At 41.5% G+C, this 21,701-nt stretch overlaps 1 protein-coding gene across 4 annotated transcripts; it reads left to right on the top strand.

Moving 5' to 3' along the window:
• Window positions 1-837: 837 nt before the first annotated feature.
• Window positions 838-17,797, top strand: LOC311038344 (uncharacterized protein). 4 transcript variants are annotated; one of them, XM_084047815.1, is made up of 17 exons: window positions 838-924; window positions 1,799-1,915; window positions 5,172-5,858; window positions 6,140-6,236; window positions 6,413-6,794; window positions 7,447-9,114; window positions 9,247-9,327; window positions 9,434-9,546; window positions 10,283-10,341; window positions 10,426-10,515; window positions 10,934-10,977; window positions 11,136-11,308; window positions 12,111-12,181; window positions 13,218-13,363; window positions 13,786-13,930; window positions 14,309-14,455; window positions 16,356-17,797. In XM_084047815.1, the coding sequence occupies exons 3-17, from the start codon at window positions 5,370-5,372 to the stop codon at window positions 16,638-16,640; spliced, it is 3,990 nt and encodes a 1,329-aa protein (XP_083903941.1). In that variant the 5' UTR covers window positions 838-924; window positions 1,799-1,915; window positions 5,172-5,369; the 3' UTR covers window positions 16,641-17,797. The 4 variants fall into 4 exon arrangements, with proteins under 4 accessions (XP_083903941.1, XP_083903942.1, XP_083903940.1 ...); XM_084047816.1 differs by lacking the exons at window positions 838-924; window positions 1,799-1,915 and adding an exon at window positions 2,234-2,546; XM_084047814.1 differs by lacking the exons at window positions 838-924; window positions 1,799-1,915 and adding an exon at window positions 4,637-4,782.
• Window positions 17,798-21,701: the final 3,904 nt, after the last annotated feature.

Raw genomic sequence — 21,701 nt, 5'->3', positions numbered from 1 at the left:
TTTTTGGCCCATACATCTACATAAACGTTCACATTTCTAAATTCTAATATAAAGTTCTTATCCTGCGGCCACGAATATTACACTTATGTACGGGCCCTTAGACGTACCTGTATATCCCGTATTGTCAATAAAGAGCATTTTAATCCGATTGGTGGTCATTTTCCTCATAGAGGTATAATGTATCAGAGTGCAATACACCTTCCAAACCATAGAGTCGTGTAGTTGAAAACATGGCGAATGGCGAAAAAACGGAGAAATGGCCACCGATCGGATTAAAATGCTTTGTATAGAACAATACGGAAGATACGTGTACTTTTGAGGGCCCAGACATAATTGTAACATCTGTGGCCATGGGGTAAACACTTTATATTTGAAATCTGAACGTTGGAGAAAGTGCAAACATCAGGTTGAAGTTCATCCATGACGGTCGTGACAGACGACCGTCGTGCCATGGCTACGAGAGAAATCTTGGAGAAAGAAATAGGTAATTTTGGAACATTTTTAAAACATTTTAACAACACAAATCTTGTTTAAGGGAGGGTCCCTGTCACCAAATGTTTTCATAGGGGTGGTCTGTGGACAAATACATATTAATTTAGGGGTCCCTGACATGAAAATGTTTAAGAAACACTGGTTTAAACAACATTAAAGACCAAAACTACACTTTAAAAAGAAAGAAAAACAAGCCCAAAGCCGCTTATAATAAGCGGACATGGCAACACTGGACAGGACAGACGGCCCTGACGTTTGTTTTGTTGTTGCTTCTATTTGCACCACACCGACGTCTTTACTGCCCTCTGCCGTTCGGGAGCAGTTACTGATCAATACAAAAAAAAAAGTAAACGTCAAAACCCCTAAAACCGAGGTGCTCGGTGGGAAAGCTAAACAAAGTGACTACACTGCAGCTGCTCACGGAAACCTGAGGTAAATCATTGTTTACACTCGTAATCATACATGGCTATTGATTTTAAATAAGCTTTCAGGCTCAGGGTAGGCTTATTATGGCAGTTCCAATGTGATGGAATGTGTCACAGTTTGACCTACTAGCCCAGTGGTTCTCTTTTTCATGTCAAGGAAGGACCCCCACAATCATTTGTATTTGGCTGCGGACCCCTTCTCCATTTTGTGCCAGAGACCTCCAGAGGCAAAGATTTTGGTTCAAAATGTTTGCTTTAAAACATATTTTGTGCCGCACTATGAGCTTGTAGATCTACTATTATTGAGTAGCCAACGTATAAAGTATGATATTAACTTTTTTTGTTGGAGACCCCCTGGAACCCCCCCCCCCCCCCCCCCCCCCCAAGGACCCCTGGGGGTCCCCGGACCGCACTTTGAGAACCAATGTACAGTACTAGCACACTAGTGAAGCTAGCTGGTGATGTCATTGTCCTGTCATCTCTGTCAGACTTGGTCCAAGGCTTGTTGGCTTATATAACTTAACTTGCATAGTATGTCTTTCATCTACCACATCATTCAGCTGCAGGAATGAAGAAAAGCCACTCCCCTGGCCTGACCTCTCTCTCTCTCTCTGTGTGTGTGTGTGTGTGTGTGTGTGTGTGTGTGTGTGTGTGTGTGTGTGTGTGTGTGTGTGTGTGTGTGTGTGTGTGTGTGTGTGTGTGTGTGTGTGTGTGTGTGTGTGTGTGTGTGTGTGTGTGTGTGTGTGTGTGTGTGTATGTGTATATGTGTGCCTTCAAGGCGTGTGGTGGGCGGAGGCCCCAGCCAGGCCTCTCAGGTGTCTCTGAGCTGCTGACTGCCAATCACAATGTCCCATGTCTTCCTTTTTGTTTGCCTCTTTCAGCTTGCCTATCTACCTCTCTACCCCTCCTCCCGTCTTCTCCCTCTTCCTCAAGCGTGTCCGTGTTGGAAACAGCGAGAGGAGGCGGAAGTCTGATCCCGATCTATCCAGAGAGGAGAGGTAGGACAGTGGAGGAGAAGGAGGAGGAGGAGGAGGGGGGAACGCATCAGGTCCAGGGCTTATGACTTGCATGTGTTTATTTATGGGACACCTCAGGCTAAAGACTCTAATGACAAAGAGGAGCAAATAGATATTTAGCAGCTCCGAGACAAGGAGCTCTGAGGGATGTGTGTGTGTGTGTGTGTGTGTGTGTGTGTGTGTGTGTGTGTGTGTGTGTGTGTGTGTGTGTGTGTGTGTGTGTGTGTGTGTGTGTGTGTGTGTGTGTGTGTGTGTGTGTGTGTGTGTGTGTGTGTGGATAGATAGACAGACATGTATTGATCCCGCTTCAAAAAATCAGTTGTCATAGCAGCACTGCAGTATGCATGAAACACAGGACATATACAGGCAAGAGTAGAGATACAGCTAACATTTTTGATTGTGTATGTGTCCACGGCGCGCGCATGCAAGTGCACATGTCTTATGTGTGTGGGGGAAGGTGTGTCTGTGTGTATGCTGTCTCTGAAGATCAGCTCTTTGACAGAGCTACAACACTAGCCTAGTGCTGAGACTTTCCCCTCCCACAATACTTGACTTACTTACAGTCTCACACACTGTCTGATCATATGATGTGTCTTTCAGGAGCCTAGAGAGGGTAAGTCAGACTTCAGTCCTCAAAGCCTGACTTTACTTCTAAAACCATGTTGTTCTTTGAAGTTTGATAATGCTGATCTTTGTTTTCCCATTATGTTTATCGTTCACCAACTTAATCTTTTGACATTAGGTCTCTTTATTCGTTGTTCTATTCGTTCGTCTATGATACAGCCTGAGACTGTATTATTATATACATCTCCTCAGGCCTGTGATGTGATGTGTGCAGTATGGTGCATGATTCTGCCATGCAACCATACCATACTTTTTTCATTCTCATATTTATATTCTGACAGAAATACTTCTTTTAACTACATTAACCCTGGTGTCCATATTTTGGGCATGTTATTATACTGTAGGTGAAAATCTTAACAACATTTCCAAAGTGGCAAAGAATTTATTTATTTATTCATTCATTAAAAAATATTTTTTTAAATGGGGTCAAAATGATCTAGCTATAGAGGAATATCTGAACCTTTTTTAAACTTTAAAAAGCTTTTACCATCTACAAGTTGCAGAAGATAACATCAGGCACCATAGAAGATTATCTCTAAACTGCTCCTATACCAAACACAATATATTTTACAGATATAAACACTAAATATCTTAAATATCTTCTCACAGAAGAAGTCCAGGTGTGTCTTGGGATTTTGTGTCAACCACACATTATTATAGCAATATATACAACTATACAAAAGGTTTTGAATATTTGTATTTATTTATTTACTATATCTAGGGCTGTCATGATTACAAAGTTAAGTTGATGATTAATTGTCGCACAAATAATTGCGATTAACGATTTAATTGTGTTTTTGGCATTGAACAGTGTAACATTATGAATAAACACTTAATTTCTGCTTTGTAATCACGAATTGCAAGGGACAGTACATGACAAATAACTGAAATAAATAAATTATTGACATATTTGATAATGTTATATTTTCCCCCAAAACTTTAATTGCAGACATAGCTGATCTACAAGCTTACAACACGGCACGAAGTGACGTGTTGTAAGCGTGTAGATCTGCTATTTCTGCTTCTTTTTGATATTTAAAAATGTATGAAAATGTTTCAACATGCAAACGATTATGACAATTATGCAAAGATAATTGCGATTATCTAAAATAATTACGATTAGACGATTATGTAATTGTGACAGGCCTTACTATATCAAGTACTTTGTGTGCACTCATTTCCCAGTACAGAGGCAAATTCTATCTCACACTCACTCACACAAGTCATCCCATGGCTTCTGCTGTGTGAAGCAGGGTTTGGAAGCTACAGCTCGTCCATTCCTTGGTGTTGTCATCCGGGACTTCAGGCCTTGAGATTCTGAATTGCCCATTGGTGTGCTTTGAGCACATAAAGTTTGAAAACCACTGCCCTAGATTGAACCATGACTCTATTGGTGTGACATCAAGAGTTAGTTAGTTGCACCTTGACAGGAAGTAAGAAGCAGGCACCCACACAGGAAATGTGGTCAAAGCTGTGCTCGGATGTTGGTTGTGTGACATCAACAGAATAATTAAGATAGACAAAGAGAAGGAGAGAGAGTGAAAAGAAAAACCTGCATGGGTTTAGCACACATCATGTGCTAAACATTATTTTGGAACATTTTCATTCTTGCTGATGGCTGGCCACATCGCAGAATCGAGTTTTTGAGAGTCCAGACAGGAAATCAAACATTGACTACACGGTTGGCTGATGTCATGTTGTTGCTCTGTGTGTCTAGATGAGATATGTGGGTTGAGAATGTCATTATTTAAATCTTTCCAGGTTTTATCCATCACCACAACTTCAGCAGTGTGGTATTAAGATAAGCATTGGACACCGACCGTTAAACCACTTACCAAAAGCAACCCCTCAACCCCACCCTTTGACTCTTGCTCTGTCATTCTCAATGTTTGCTGTACACCTACTTTTAGTCTGTGTGTGTGTGTGTGTGTGTGTGTGTGTGTGTGTGTGTGTGTGTGTGTGTGTGTGTGTGTGTGTGTGTGTGTGTGTGTGTGTGTGTTTTCTCTCTCTCTCTCTCTCTCTCTCTCTCTCTCTCTCTCTCTCTCTCTCTCTCATTCTTTTTCACTCGCTTGGTTGATTTCTGTGTCCAGGAAGTGCAGATGTGCTTTTGTAACGTTTTGGTAAAGGTCGTTGCATTACATCCGTCCCGCCACACTAAAATTTCACAAGTGAATGAAGATAGGTACAGTATTCCTTGCGTGGAATTCTAATAGACTGTAAAAGTGGTGAGTGAGCCTAGGATATATCATTTCTGTATTGTTTAAAAACTGTTTTTTACTAAATGTTTTACTTAATGCTTTTTTGTACTTGTTTCTGGTCTTCTTTCATAAATGTACACAATTAAGGATTATAAGGTCTTTAACACTAAAACATTTGCTCTAACTGCTAAATTCAGTGTGAGTACTATGAATATTTGTTTTTATCTCTCATGACTTCTCTCATGCAGATTAATTACATCATGGTTCTTTTATTTACATAGAACCAGTTTGGCAAAACCACATAACCTAAACAAACACGTGTCTAGTTTTGGACATGGAGGGAAGTGTGGTTTTAGGCTGGGATGTAGTTAAATGTTTATTTTGGATTTAGATTTGTTTTCCTTTCTTCTTCGCAGATATTCTTTCATTCATTTGGGCTGCATTGGAGTTCATGCCACATCTTAGGGGTCCCATGTGATGGCGTTTGGGTGACATCGTTAAAAGATGGCCACTCCTCATACAACAGAAAACAATTCTTAACTGTCAGACACTCACAGCTACACCTAGCCAAAAACCTGACATCCTGACACGAGGGCAGACTGAAGTAGAAGCTAATGGAGGAAGACGGCACATTCTCCTCTATTCCATACGATTCAGACAATGAGCATTTTCAAAAGGAATCATGGCCATCGGTGGACCATCCACAGCTCAGCAACCAGAAGCTAGCCATTGTCTGGGAAGAAGAGGTCCAGATGAATGAGGTGGACAGTAAGGAACAACCCCATGCTCTTCCACCTGCTGGAGGCCTGGATGATCCTGAGGAGGCAGAAAGCCAATGGGGTCCAATCATTTTACCTGTATACCCCATGACACATCCTTCTGTAGCTCTGTCTTTTGCCACGGTGCAATGGGACATGCCTGTCCCCTCTTCTCAGACGCCTTACCCCACAGTCGACAACAGCTTGGCTGAGCTGGACTCTGTTTCTTTTTTAAAGCCACAGGACACTGACTTTACCTCAGAGGAGGACACACAGAATGATGATGGGCTTGCGGCACTACAGCCTCTAAACTCAACTGTAGAGGAGAAAGGAAGTGTTTCACAGGTATGTGGAGACAGAGAAAGAAATGTAATTATTTTATTCTTTTGTCAGCTTTGGCCAATATACGAGTGTGTGTGCTTTCTGCTAAAGCAGTCTGTCTGAGAGTAAATCTACATTTAGACATGCTGTCTATATAGCTACTGTATGTCTAAGTTATTTCAGAGTTAGCGTCGGCAGGTGCATGTGTTGGTCAGACGAGACTCAAATCACAGCTGTCTAATGATGAACCTAATGTTAATCACAAGTTCCCTAACACACAACATCCTGTATGTTGCAATCTGTAGCCATGTGATATGTTAAATACAGAGGAAGAAACAAAACAGACAACACAGGAAGAGGAAGATCCAGTGTGGGAGCTACCAGACTGTATCGATACTGATGGTGGGTGTAACCTTTATGAATTGAAATGTATACTTAGAAATTCAGTGCACTGTTCATTTTTTACGGTCTTAAAGTGATGCAAACTTCTACTTTACAAAATCCTACTTTACGTTTCACAAATCTGAATATGTTTTAATGTGACTACACGACTCACGAGTAATTTCCCCTATTTCCAGATGGGCTTGCAGAAATCTCACAGGCAGATACAGAGGAAGAGGATGGACAGTCGGTAACAGAAGAAGCTGTTGAACCTGCAGAGACATTACTGATCACAGAGGAGGGGATTGTAGACTCTGAGCCTGGGGAGGAGAGGCAGAATGTGGTCGACTCAAGACTGGATGAGGAACAGGAAAGGCCTGACATTCTGCTGACTGGGCAGACTGACTTGGAGCAAGAGCCTCGCTCTGCTACAGTAAAGAGTCTCAAGACTGAAGAGCAGCATCTGGGAAGAGTGGAAGATGAAAATTATAACGGGGAAGACGAGACTGTGACAAAGATTCCCTGCAATGAAGAGAATGAAGAACCTGTGTCAGTTGTTCTAAAAGGTCCATGTGAAAGGTGAGTAATATGACTTCTTATGTTATATATTTTCATAAGGACAATGTGGATATCCATGTTATTCATTGATTGATTTGACTTTTTATTGACATTAATGCATATACTGTACATTAAAGGGATAGTTCAACCCCAAAATTACTTTTTTTCTATCGATTACTCACCCCATGGAGACTTGAATTCATGGATGTTTTTTTGTTTTTGTCGCATTCCTAAGCCAATAATTTGATGACCGGCAGCAGTTCCGTATGGAGACACAAAGGAGACTCTTTGTGTCTCCATACAGAACTGCGGCCGTATGGAGACTATCCCTTTAACATATACTGTATTTGTACGTAGCTATCAAAATGATAGAACACAAAACAGCTTGAGAGGTTATTTCCATTGTGGTCCAAATGTGTGTCTAAACTGAGTGCCACGCACCCCGTCTGTGTCTGTTATTTTAAACTCAACCTAAGCTGTATGAATAACACCAGCAGTATTACCAGTAAGAGCAATGATGGTGACAAGCCTTTATTTAAAAAGGACGGTGGGTGGAAGAGGCAAACACAACTGCCCTGCACTTACTTCATGTTGTGCCTTTGGCTGTTATTCATTTGTGGTGTTATATAATTACATTAATAAATAATACACATATTTCTCACCCCTTTTTTAGGGAGCAGCTTGGAGAGTGCAGCAACCATGTTGGACTAATCATAAAGCCTGATCAATCGATTCATTCAGAAGAGTTTCAGAAGTTGACAGAAGGGTGGCGGTTGCGTGAAAATACAGATCTCAACAATGAGACCATTGTAGAGCCTCTAGCATGTGAAGTAGTCAATCAGATTTCAAATTCTGAACAGATAGCAGAGGTCCTTCAGCACCTCACAGAAATCTGTCAGGAGGAATCAGAGCAGAATAACCAGACAGAAAATGCATATAGTGTAGAACCGCCATCAGAGCAGACAAGACTTTGTGAAGAAACAACAGCACATTCTGTGGAGCCACAAGACTCTGAACCCATGCACCTAGAAAACACTGAACCATCAGAGCAATTCCAGCCATCAAATTGGGCTGAGTTACTAAACCAAACACAATATTCCAACGAATACTCAAACAAATCAACAGAGCCAGAACTTCTTGACCAATCTCAACACATTGAGCAGAGAGAACAGTCACAACAGTCAGAAGAACAGTCAGAACAACTATCAAAGGAAGAACAGTCAGAACAACTAGAAAGGGACAATCAGCCAGAACAGCCACAACAACCAGGAAAGGAAGAGCTGTCAGAACAACCAGAGAAGGAAGGGCAGATAGAAGAGTCACAACAACCAGAAAAGGAAGAGTCGAGAGAACAGCCACAACAACCAGGAAAGGAAGAGCTGCCAGAACAGTCACAACAACCAGAAAAGGAAGGCCAGACAGAACAGTCACAACAACCAGGAAAGGAAGAGCTGCCAGAACAGTCACAACAATCAGAAAAGGAAGAGTCGACAGAACAGTCACAACAACCAGGAAAGGAAGGGCAGACAGAACAGTCACAACAATCAGAAAAGGAAGGGCAGACAGAACAGTCACAACAATCAGAAAAGGAAGGGCAGACAGAACAGTCACAACAACCAGAAAAGGAAGAGCAGCCAGAAGAGTCAGAACAGCCAGAAAAGGAAGAGCAGACAGAACCGTCACAACAACCAGAAAAGGAAGGGCAGACAGAACAGTCACAACAACCAGAAACGGAACAGCAGCCAGAAGAGTCAGAACAGCCAGAAAAGGAAGGGCTGCAGGAACTGTCAGAACAACCAGAAACTGAAGAGCAGACAGAACTGTCAGAAAAGGAAGAGCGGCCAGAAGAGTCAGAACAACCAGAAAAGGAAAGCCAACCAGAACAGTCTAGACAGTCAGAGGTAATCGCTCTGATGCCACACACTGCAGTGATAGAACATCCAGTGCAGACGGAAGGGTCTCAGCAGAGTGACCAGTCATTGCAAACGAGTAGCCCATCTCCAACGCCTTCAACACCTCCAGGAATGCAAGCTGAGACCGACCGGACTGGTGAGACGAACCAAGCAGAAAATAAATCTCCTGAAGTCACAGAGCATGTAGCAAGGACTGAGTTCACACAGGAAGAGAGGCAGACTAAAAACTCACCTCAGAATATACAGCCAGATTGTAGAAAGGGTGCACCAATGCAGACCGTGATGTCAAATGGAGGTCCGCCTGAGCTCGCTGGAACCTTGGAGAATGAAACAGTGGTGGACAGGGAGAAGGCCTCTTGCTTGGCTGAAAGGCTCTACAGGCTGGACGGGATTCAACGTAAAGACGTGGTCCGACACTTGGACAAAGAGTAAGGACATAACTTGTTCGTCTTTCATCTTAGTGCACCCTTTTACTATAGTTCAGCAAACATTTGTTTTTACATGGAATTGCCTGTGAAATGTATGATAGCGAATCACAGAATGGTCTGTTTTTTATGTAGCAATGACTTCAGTCGAGCAGTGGGAGAGGAATACCTCAAATTCTTTGATTTTACTGGACAGACTCTAGACAACGCCCTGAGGTGAGTATTATGGTTAAGCTATCTAACACGAGCATATGCTCTTGTCTCCTGTGAGGAGATTATGGAGTAATACTTTTATTATTCATGTTCTTCTTTTTTGTTTCAGGTCTATCCTGAAGGTGGTGCTTCTGATTGGGGAAACCCAGGAGAGAGAGCGAGTGCTGCAGCATTTCGCCTGCCGCTTCCATCAATGCAACCCTCACTCCTTCTCCGATGCAGGTGAGCTCTGGTCCTGACTAGGGGTGGAACCGTTAATCAATTTTAGAAAATTCTTGATTTTAATGAAACAATCTATTTTTCAGGTTTCAAAAATGAAAATAGCAGATCTACAGTCTACAAAGTCACAATGTGTTACATCATCCCAGCGGTCTGTGTGCTTGTAGATCTGCTATTTTTGAATGTATGGGATGGAAAACCTCTTGATTATTATTATTATTTATTTATTTTAGCCAATTATTTTTACCCCCTTTTTCTCACCAATTTAGTCCTTATGCCAATTAATTCCTCCCCACACACATTTCTGTGTTGTCACTGCTGTTGTATCCTACTCACTCACCACCTGCCAGTGAGGAGCCCCCGCCGGGAAGACGTAGAGCCTTCGTGCTACTCCTCCCGCCCAACACTCCCTGCTGACAGGTGCCGCCCCAGCCCGTAGGGGTATATGCAATGACCAATATCACCCTCCCCGCCCGGCTTCCCTTCCCCGGACACAAGCCAATTGTGTTCGGCATAGACAAAGCTGGATGCACCACGTGGATTTGAACCCACAACCACTGCGGTGGTGGGCAGGGACTTTACCACTGCACCACCCGAGTGCTTAGCCTCTTGATTATTTGATTTATTGCAAAAAGAATTGATAGTTGCAGGCAGCTATAGTCCTGATATGCATTCTTGTTCAGAGATAGAAAATTGAGCAGTCAGAGATAAAACCGTCATGTGTGGTTTTCCCTCTCAGAGACAGTGCTGATGCTCACATGCGCCCTGATGCTTCTCAACAGTGACTTGCACGGACAGGTGAGTCCTGAAACATTTATATCAAAAACATGAGATAATAAATGTATCACATCATCTTATGCACCCTTTTATTTTTGTTTGTAGAATGTGGGGAAGGCCATGTCCTCTTCAGACTTTGTGTCCAACCTGGATGGGATGGATGAAGGCCAGAACTTCAGCAAGGAACTACTGAAAGTAAATCCCTCATACTGTTGAAATCACTGTAATGTTTTTAATATGCTGGTTTGAGGAAATTGCAAGGGACTTAACCACTTTAAACCTGGTGTCCCTATTTTGCACATGTTTTTATAGGCAAACAGTATCCTATAATAACATGTTTTACTAAAAAAAAGTCGTTTTTTAGTAAAAAATAGGGCTTAAGTGGTTAAATCCTTTAACCACCTTTAAATTATTAACCACTTAAAGCCTATGTACTTCGTTCACCTTTCCACTAAATCTCTTTGCCGCAAATTGTTGATCTACAAGTAGATCTGCTATTTTCACAGAATGTTTGCCTAGGTTTGCCGAATGTTCACCTATTATGACATGCCCAAAATAGTGATTAAGAATGTGGTTAAAGTCATTCAGTATTTTATCTATGCTCTTCTTTCAGAACTTCTACAGCTCCATTAAGAACGAGCCTTTGGAATGGGCTGTGTAAGTGGAACCAATAAATACTATATCACATGTTTAATTCTACCACAGGGAAAGCTCTTGATTTGTCGCCGCAATTGTCCTTTGCTCTTCCTTATGAAACCTTCCTCATTTAATTTAACTTCTCTGTCATGCTCTTTGTCCTCCCATGCCGTTGGAAGTGATGAGGAGGAACTGAAGAGCTCTATGTTGTTGGAGGACGATGCAAAAGAGGATGCACCGGTGCGCTGCAAGAGCAACCCCTTCCAGGATGTACCTCACAACAGCAAAGCCACGGTGTTCAAACAAGGCTTCCTCCAGCGGAAGACACACGCTGACATCGACGGCAAACGCAGTGAGTGGTGTTGTAAATACAGTATACTCTGACACTAGTTTTCTTCACCACATTACATTATCAAACAAACAAGAGTGTCACTCTCAGATTCATTTGTTAGCTACCTAGTCACTCGTAGATCTGCTATTTGGGGAATTTTATAATTATTTTAAAATAATATAATAATAATAATTTAGAGAACTTAAAAAAGTCCCTTTGAATAAAAAAAGAAATGTTTGCCTATAATGACATACCCAAAATAGGGGCAGGGTAATAATACTTGAAGCCAAAATCCATACTTCAAAAAGTATACAGTATAATCTCATTTGATACAGATGGCATGCCAGCACACATAAACAGCAATAATACTAGAACACATGATAACTTTTTCCTTCTCAATCATTATGGAATATTAACCTGTTAATCACTGGAGGCAAACACGCAGCAGTGGTATTTGGAAATCACTGTTACAAGACAGGTGGAGCAAGTTGATTGAGATGTTAATTCTATAGTCATGCAGACTAAATGCCTTTCAGTCTGAATGAAAATGAGTCACACCCTTGAATGTGTGGGGGTGTGTCTGCAATGGGTACTCCGTTGGGTGCAATACTTATTCATTGCCTTGCCCACCTCTAAAGTGAATTTGGAGTACAATATTTTGGATGACATCTTTCAGTCAGAATGAAACACTGACCATTTAAAATAATGAAAAATGAATACATTTATTAGAGACTTCATGGGCGGGTCCATTTGGTTCCATTAGTACACTCTCAGAGTTAAATTAACATTGCTGTATGTAACAATCATTTAACCTGTCTGCCAGCTCCCTGGGGCAAGAGGAGCTGGAAAACCTTCTATGGGGTGCTGAGGGGAATGGTCCTCTACTTGCACAAGGTATTTAACACATCTCCATTCTGCACCCTTAAAGTAGTAGTTCACCCAAAATAGTACGTATTTTCTATCAATTACACACTCCATGAAGCCTTGAATTCATAGAGATTTTTTTTGTTTTTGTCACATTCCTAAGCCAATAATTTGATGACCGGGTGTATTTCCGGTAGGAGACACAAAGAGTCTCCTTTGAGTGTCCTACCGGATACATTAGCATCATTCCGCCGGTCATCAAATTATTGGCTAAGCAATGCGACAAAAACAAAAACAAATCCATGACTTCAATTCTTCATGGGGTGTGTATTTGATAGAAAAAATGTTCAGCATCATCTTCATATATGGGTCCTCACTAATGCACACTATTATAGGACAGTACCATTTCTGCCTACATGCTCTGTGTCTCAGAGGTGATTCTGAGAGGTAGTTCAAAACATTGCTTGCCGATGACTTCATCAGTGGTAGTTTCAAACAAGACTTCAAATGTTTTAATATTTGTATTGACGCAATAACAGTGGCTTCTATTTCAGCGTGCTAACTTTCCAGTAAGATAAAAAAGGAATTTTCCCTCAGGGAGCAACACTGCAGCTGGATCCACGGGGTCGCACTGCTCTCCTCATGTGACTAGACACGTTTCTACGCGTCACATAGAAGAAACGTTCAACACATGTCGACTGTCGCTGCAGGAGGGCGGGTCCCTTTGAAAATGAATTGCTAGGTGCCTCAGTCACTTCCCGTGTAAAAACACCTAAAGCCTGTACTTTCCATTAGCCTGGAGACACATTTCCAAACTACCCAGTTCAGCCCACCCCTGAGACTCAGAGCGAGTACACAGAAATAGTACCATCTTATAATGAGCATTAGGTGAAGAAGACTAATTATATGAAGATATGGTTGAACATTGGTTGAAAATTGGTGAAGTGCTCCTTTAAGTTAAACTCCAGATTTCACGGCGTACCCCACATAAATATACAGTTCTCTTTTGAGGGAGAATTTATTTCAGTCATCCGTGTGTGTGTGTGTGTGTGTGTGTGTTAATCAGGATGAGTATAAGAAGGAGTACCACAGTACAGAGGAGGTGGTGAGCGTGCACCATGGGCTGGCTGAGCAAGCGATCAACTACACCAAGAAACCACATGTCTTCCGTTTGCAGACTGCTGACTGGAGGGTCTTCCTCTTTCAAGCCTCGTAAGTGTCTGCTGGAGGGCGTCTGCATACCGTGTAGGACGGTGTGCATGTGACATTTACACCTGCAATATTTACACCCAAGTCAATTACACAATTCATTATTAAACAGGATGTTGATTACGTCATATTAATGCCCAAATATGGAGGGATGATGGGACAGTGGATCTGAGATTAGGAATTCACAAAATGTGTCACCGAAAAAAATATTCACCGGTTTACTTCCTTGGCCCACTGGCCAAGGAAGTCCATACGAAATCTGCTGCTGATCGGTTTAGTGGTTTGCGAGATTAGCCACACACACGCAGACACACATGCTCTTCTAAAATGGCTTGCCCCCTAGATGCCACGCTATAAAAATGACTCTAAACAGCCAGTGTTGTAGCCAGGGTCCATTTCTTCATGTCTAATCCCTCCCTCCACAGGTCCAGAGCAGAGATGAGCTCTTGGATCAACCGTATGAACCTGGTGTCGGCTCTCCACTCCTCACCTCCCTTCCCTGCCGCTGTAGGCTCCCAGAGGAGGTTCTGTAGACCCATCCTACCTGCCTCACAGTCTGCACACACATTGGTACTTTCTCTTCTTCTTTTTTTTTTTTTACCTTTTTGCATTTCTTCATGTCGTACTGAATCGGTAAACATTTCTGTTATATGTTATCATCTTGTGTTACAATGTTTTGAAAGTGTCACTGATTTGCGCAACTTTCTTTCTTGCAATATTCTGTGCTACATGACTTACTTTTCATAGGTATTAGGTATTCATAGGTAATTTGTTGGGAATTAACCATGACAAAAATCTAAACATAATATATACGAAATGTGATTTAATTCGTTTTCCAAACTGTTGACATTCATGCACGACGATACACTTCTTTACTGTAAAACATGAATTATTCATCAAGACTATTAAGGCGTACATAATCATGTGTTGTCTGATATCTTCACTCAGGAGCGTCAGCTGCAGTCTCATGCAGGAATGCTGGAGTCCTTCCAGAATGACCTGACGTTCCTGCACCAGAACCTCCCAGAAGGCAGACGGGCCAAAGCCAAAGAACTGGAGGAACACCGCGTCAGAGAGGAGTACCTGCAGCATGAGGTACTGTTAGACCTGTCACAATTATTTCATAATCGCCTAATCGCAATTATTTCAGATAATCGCAATATTCCTCATAATCATTTCCAAAATGTTCATATATTATATTATATAACATTTTCAAAAATAGTGGAAACAGCCGATCTATAAGCTCAAAACGCATCACGATGTGACGCATTCATAGAAAAGTTATTAAATTAAGTTATTTGTCATATCTGCCCTGTGCACCTTTTTGTTTACGAAGCCTAAAAGCGAAACGGAAATGTAATTTTTATTCATAATGTTCCAATGTTCAGACAGACAGAAACACATTTAAATCGTTAATCGCAATTATTTGAGCGACAATTAATTGTCAAGTAAAATTGCATAATCGTGACAGCCCTGAGTACTGTACTAGGAGGAGTGTTGTGAGAATGTGTGTACATGTAAATACTGTGGAGGTGGGTGTGCGTGGTCAAGTAAATGTGCAATGCATGTGTATGTGTATGTAATGTTGTGTAAACAGAGTTGTCCTGCCAGTGTGTATGTACATACTGTAAATCAGTATGTTGTCTGAAAAGCTACTGACATATGATGTCAATAACCAAAATGACACTGTCAAGAGTTTGATCACTTTGATGTGTGGCTTGATATCTCTCCTAGCAGAGTTGTCCAATTAAGAACTGACAACCCAACTCTCCTAATACTTGTATTTGAATCTGCACTTCATGCTCATTGACTATTTAGATGCTAGTTATGTTATTTAGATGGATTCCCCGTTTGTTGTCTACGTGCTATCCTGTGCAGCATTTCTTGTTTTCATATACACAGTGTTCTTAGCACTGTTATTACTTTGACACTGACCTTGATGTTTGACAAAGATCCATGGCACTTTGCACTAAAATCACTCTGGATAAGAGCTTCTTCTAAATGGCTTAATTGTTGTTCATTGCTTTGTGTTGGGTTAGTATTGTGTGTGCTTGTTCTTAATCCGAGACCAAAAGCTCATTAATGATGGATTTAAAGCCTAGTATTCCAAATTCTACTCCTCTGACTGTGTGTCTGATCCAAATGCCAAAGGCAAGTTATTTTTTATTTTTTTGTCCTACCTGAGATTTGAAGCCGGTAGATCAAACATCTATGTATTTTCCAAGACCGAATCCCTGCTTGCCCAGGGGAAATATTGTGCTTGTAATCTTCAGGCAGTACTACTGGTCAACCAGTAGGTGTCCTACCCAACACCAGGGACTAAATATCGCAATGGAAGAGTAGGGAGTCCATAGATATATAATACAGTACACATACAGTAGATACCACATTGGCTGCTACTGCTGCTCAACCAATTTGCAAGCGGTTAGGTTTGTTACAAATGTTAATGTAGTTATTTTATGATATAGGACATTTGGTTACATACAACATTTGTGTTTTCATATGATAATACCCTATCTTACGTAGATAATACCAATAATGATTATAAAACAAAAGTTTAAATCTCAGAGATATATATGACTCAGGCGTATTTCTTGCGGTGGAGTTATGGCAAGCTGTCCTGCTTAACATGGGGGTGGCATTGACGTACTGCCCCAGGGGCCAATGCGGCCTACGTATTTACGTTTATGGGCGACTACCTCCAACTATTGCAGATGTGCTAGTTATATTGTATTAGCCACTTTAATCCTGGTGTCCCAATGTTGTGCATGTTATTAGACGGGGGCGTGGGGGAATCGAAAATCTTCCAAGATGAAAGAAATCTCCTTCATACTGTACTTGTGAGCTTGATGCTTTATGCTTGTGAGCTTGGAGACTGGCTACTTTTTTTTAAATATAATTTTAAATGTTTTGCGGTTAGGTTTTTAAGTGGTTAACATGCTCTACCAGACAGATTGTTTAAAATAATGTAACCCTTCTCTTGTTCACACTATAGATATGTCGGTATGAGGTCTACATTCGCGTGTTGGAGGCCTGGAAGGGTTTGAATATGGCAGCTGATGCCATAGTTGGCACCAAAGAATTCGCTCTGTTTGACAAAGCCTTGTCTAAAGACTTCATGGGTGATGAGGATGAGGAGGTAGGACTGAAGAAGTCCTACTCTAGCCCGTCTCTGGACCTGGAGTTGGCTCCACCACCTCTGGTCAAAGTCAAACGCAACATCTCTGAGCGACGGACTTACCGCAAGACCATTATTCCTCGGCGTAATAAAATCCTCTAGGAGGTGTTTTACAGCAGTGACATTAAGACTGTTATAAGATGACAAGTCTGTTGCCCTTGGGAATGATGTTACTGTATGTACTGTTGACCCGTGTGAATATTAGGGCAGGGTACCGGTATGCTGTACTTTCTTTCTTTGAAAATTGATTCAATCAATATGATGCCAAGTAGCAGCATAACAATACCACTCAAACAAATCCTGCAGTCAATCCCTACCTTACCATATAAGATGTGTATTCTTTTCATATCAACACCAACACCTGACGTGATTGACCCTCTATACCGGCATTTCTGGACTAAAGTTCTCCGCAACAAATGTAGCTGATGTGTTTAGTTATTGGACAAAATATCAGTTAACATTGAAGTACTTGCTGTCTTTAAGACATTTAAAATACTTACTTACTTACGCTTACAATCAGAATTTCTATTCTGTTATGTTTGTTTGGTTAGCTCGACTGCTTAATGTTTATTAAATTGCTTTTGAAATGAATAATTTATTAAGTTAAATAGTTTCACAGTTTCAGCGTAGTGGGTTGGCTTGCTATGAACCAATGTGCTTCCAGTTACATAGTTGATATTCAAATAAGGTACTAATATGCTATTGTTATCACTTCAAAGTGATACCCAAATGATACCCAGCCCTAGAAAATATATTTTTATATTGATGTTGAACATCAGGAGGAGTCATTGAGAGGTGGAGCAATCATCAAACCCACATATAGAATCTGACTCAGGAAGTCTGGTGTCATTTTTGTTTTTTAAGAGTCACCTTTCATGCATTTTTGCAGTTTGCACTTTCACAAAAACAAAAAAGGAACCTCAAAGAATTTAGCTCTCAAGTTGTTTCTAAAGTATGTAGTGGCTTGTTTTTCTGTGTTTTGTGTTTGACTTAAGCCACATGCAGTCTTTCTTTGTTTTGATAACTTGTTACTGTCATTGTAACCAATAACACTGCAGTGTTTCTCCCAGTAGCACTGTTGTCGCCGCCTTGATTTTGGTTTGCCGCAAAAAAATATGCTTTGACAGATGTCAACCACAAGAGGGCGCGGTAGTACAAAATATGTCTGAACAGCCTAATTCTAATCTGGTACCTTTGAAATATTGTCAATTGCCTTGTTGTTCATTGAAGAATTGTATATAAAATATTATTGATTCAGCTTCCTAGTGAGTATCATTTGATATTTACAGTGTTATATTTTACACATGAAGAATTACATTTTTTATGCTACATGCATTTAGAATAACTGTAGGTTAATTCAATAGCTAATATATAGAGTCAAGTATGTAAGAGTTAAACATTTTGTTAACCATTGACAAAACACCACATGTAAAAAGTTGTCCATTTTTGTCCTCTCTCCAAATAATGCTGGATATTTCCTTTTGTAACAAACGTTTTCAGTTGGTCTTTGTCTGTCTGTTTTATGTCTGTTTTATGTCTGTCTGTCTGTATGAACTGCCACTTCCACTATGAAACCTAATTATTTGAATGCTTCATTAGTCATGCCCTGGTAGATGTAAAATGCTAAGCCTCAGCAGTTAGATGGTCCAAACCAGGACCACACTCTGTGTGTGATCTCTCCCGGTGGCGCACAACGGAATCTGGGCCCCCATTTTGTTCTCTTTCAGCCTGACATGTTGAGCAGTGGTCAGCCTGGGGTGGTTGACAATAAGAACAGGATGTCTGGAATAACACCCCCACCACACACATGCACGCTCATTCCTCCTCCGTGTCCCTGTCCAGCAGTACAGGCAAGAATGTGATGTAACAATGGGAAGCACAATGCGGGCAGCACCCCAGGTCACACCATTCTGTCTGAGTAGCAGAGTGTCTTCATGGGATCAGGTGCTGAACAAGAGGCCATACAGTTCATATGAATTATCTTAACCACTTCAGTTCTATTCAAACATTTAAAAAAAAATTGCCGGTCTATTATAAGCTAAAAACGCGTGGCATCATGATGCGTTATGAGCTTGAAGATCTGATATTTTTTTGGGGAAAAAAAAACGGATGCCAGGTTTAAAGTGATTTAAACTGCAATCTGTGCCTTTCATGTCCTATTTGAACCCAAGTCACCCATATGTGTGCCAGGATTTCTATAGTTGCGTCATAACAGAGAGAGAATTTGTCAAGGCGAAATATTTCCCTTTGAAATTCATGCAATCTTGTCAGCCTGTAGTGGACAAAAAAGTCAAAAGTCTAAAAGGCACAATAGAAGAGCAGGGAGCCCACCTCCAACCACCACAAATGTGACATATTGTATTAACGTACTAAAATAATATTTTATTGACTTTAAAAAGTTATAGTTTGCCACTTTCGAGTGGTTCACACTAAGAGATTTCATTGGAATATGAGGGAAAAATGTCTTTGATCCTCAAAGTCACAGTAAAAACTTTCAACAGGATTTTGCAGTGTAGGCAGGCCTCCTCTGACTGCTCAGTAGCCGGACAGAAGTGGTGACTGCTGGGGTAATGGGACAATGTTTGTTTTGTTGTATTCTGAATGGAAGCAGTCTTCATTCATTCATTGGAATAACAACAGCTCATTAAGATAAAGTCAGATTCACCAGATGAAGGGTGACTGATGGGCCACATGACTGACAGGGGCCTTGGGCTATTAGCAGCATCTTGGGCGGAGAAGCAGCTAGGTGAGTTGAAAGACGGCGATGTTGGCTAAACGAAGGGTTCTCAGGCTTGTGACTAAAATGTTGTAGTTGGAGACAGCTGGAGATTTTGTCGTATTATGTGTATAATTTGATCAGCGATTTTCATCTATGCGACAGAGGGACCAGTGGGGTGCTTGCATCCATAGAAGAGCTCTTGACCAGAGAGCTTTTCTCATGGCCTGTGGACCATGACACTGGCGGCGGCAGCCTTGTTTTGCACTCTCTCCTCCTCTTCAAGCACAATGCAGCGGCCGCAAGCAGCAGGGACTGTGGAGAGGCCTGCATTAGGCTGCAAGGTTCAGAGGGCATCCGTCTGAGGGAATTGGCCTTTTTATTTTATTTTTTTTCATCCTTGCCACTCCATTCTGGGGGTTGGAGAGCTTTGTGCTGCTCAGTCAGGCCTGGTTGAGTAATTAAAAAGGCGAGAGCCTGAGTTGTGATCATTAGGGCCTCGTCCAGTGCACTGCTTTTTGCTTTGCTTTCAGTCAGGCATCCAGCCTCCAAAGGAGACCTCTGACATGGGAGGTCATTCCAGCATGCCCCCCCCCCCCCGCCCCTCCTTCACACCACGAGTCATACATACAAATACTTATGTTGTTTTTGAACAATGTGCAACCCTCAAAGCAACTCCAATAGAGATCTGTCCAAATATGCCCCTTCCCCTCCATGCGTGTGTGTATGCATGCGCACACACACACACCTTGCCAATGTGTATATAACTTCTGTTAAATTCACTTTCAAGCACAAATATTTCACCCAGGGATTACTTTCAGTCTCACTTTGTCCCTCAATACCCCTCTTGACAGACATTCTCCATCTGCTGCTCACGCCTCACATACAGTACTCTAATTATTACTGTTTATCTCTTACCCACGTTAACTCTTCATTTCTCTCTCTCTCTCTCTCTCTCTCTCTCTCTCTTCCAATGTTCCTCAATCTTTGGTCACCCTCTTCTTTTCTCTTCATGTCTTCTTCAATGGGTTTGCTCTTGACTGCCGATGTTGCGACAGCCTTTTCTCTCTCCAGGACACTTGAAATCACTCTGTGAGACTTTTAGGAGGTTTCTGTCTCCTCTCACACTCTGGTCCCCTCCTTCACCTTGACATTGCAGCAGCTCTCTAATAACCCAGCAAAATCATGAGTGTTCATTTAACTCTGAGAGTCTCCCATTGTTTCCCAGTGTCAACTTAACACAGAGGGTAGGTCTCCAACATACGTTCCAACCTTCCAACATTGTAGCAAAAAAGGACATACTAATTATCATAGGCTATATATATATATATATAATATAACCTATAGGACTATTGCTATATTTCTAATTGATTTGCAATAGATATGACTTGTCACATGTGTCATCACATTATAATTATGGACACAACCTATACTTTTCACATTGCTCACACCTAGACTGACCCTATACTCCTTATAATGTAAGGAGTCGTAATATTATTACTAGAGCTGCCATGACATGACATGCTTTCATGTGTTGGGCGTGAGACTCACGCAAATTATCTTCTTTACATGCTCTCACACCACACCATTTATCCATTTTACATCCAAAATGTTTGATATTTGTGTAATCGGTTTTCGCTCATCTGCATGTCATGTCACTGTGTGGGTCAATTAATCTTGTCACAGAGGGTGCCCTGATTCTAGTTTGGTTACCAGTTTGTCACCAACATCTGCCATGCGTCTGTGGTGCAGGAGATATGGCATTGCATTTTAAACAGAAGGTTCTTGGCTTAAAACCAAGAGTGATGTTTTTCTGTTTTGTGCCTGGCTTTAATCTTTCACTATAGAGCATGTAAGACAATGGGCAAAATACAAAACACAGTGGTGCAGTGGTAAGTTATGTGCCTCTCCTAGCAGAGGTTTGAAGTTCAAAACTCAGACTTAAAGGTCCTTTTCCTTTAGTCCTTTCATCAATCTTTAGAGCCAACTCCTGATGGAGGAAAGATTGAAAAAGCTCACAATGTGGCTTTGTTGTCAACTAAATACATAACCTCAATATTAGAGCGAGGTACAAACTTGGAAAAACAAACCTCATCCTTGGTTTTGAACCAAGAACCTTCTCTTTACAATGCAGTGGCATATTTCTTGCATCACAGAAGCATGGGAGATGATGTTGATAACTAAATACCTCCTAAACCTCGTAGGATTTAGATGCAGAGTGAATGTGTTCCACACATCGGCTTTGAACCAAGGACCTTTTGTGTTTGTAGGGCAAAGACATATACTACGGTAAAGAGGTAAAACAAAAATCTTCAGTCCACCTTGCCTTTCGGGTGGCGTCCAGCTTCTTGAGAAGTGCCGTTACCGTCGCATCCACTTCTTCCCTGGAGCTACATGTATAGCCTGCTTGTGGACATGCAGGTCGGAGGAGGCTACACTCTTCATCC

The sequence above is a fragment of the Gymnoscopelus microlampas genome (assembly GCF_963454915.1).
Source record: "Gymnoscopelus microlampas genome assembly, chromosome: 21".
Taxonomy (NCBI): domain Eukaryota; kingdom Metazoa; phylum Chordata; class Actinopteri; order Myctophiformes; family Myctophidae; genus Gymnoscopelus; species Gymnoscopelus microlampas.
The sequence above is the reverse complement of the archived record's forward strand: the minus strand, read 5'-3'. Positions and strand labels throughout refer to the sequence as shown.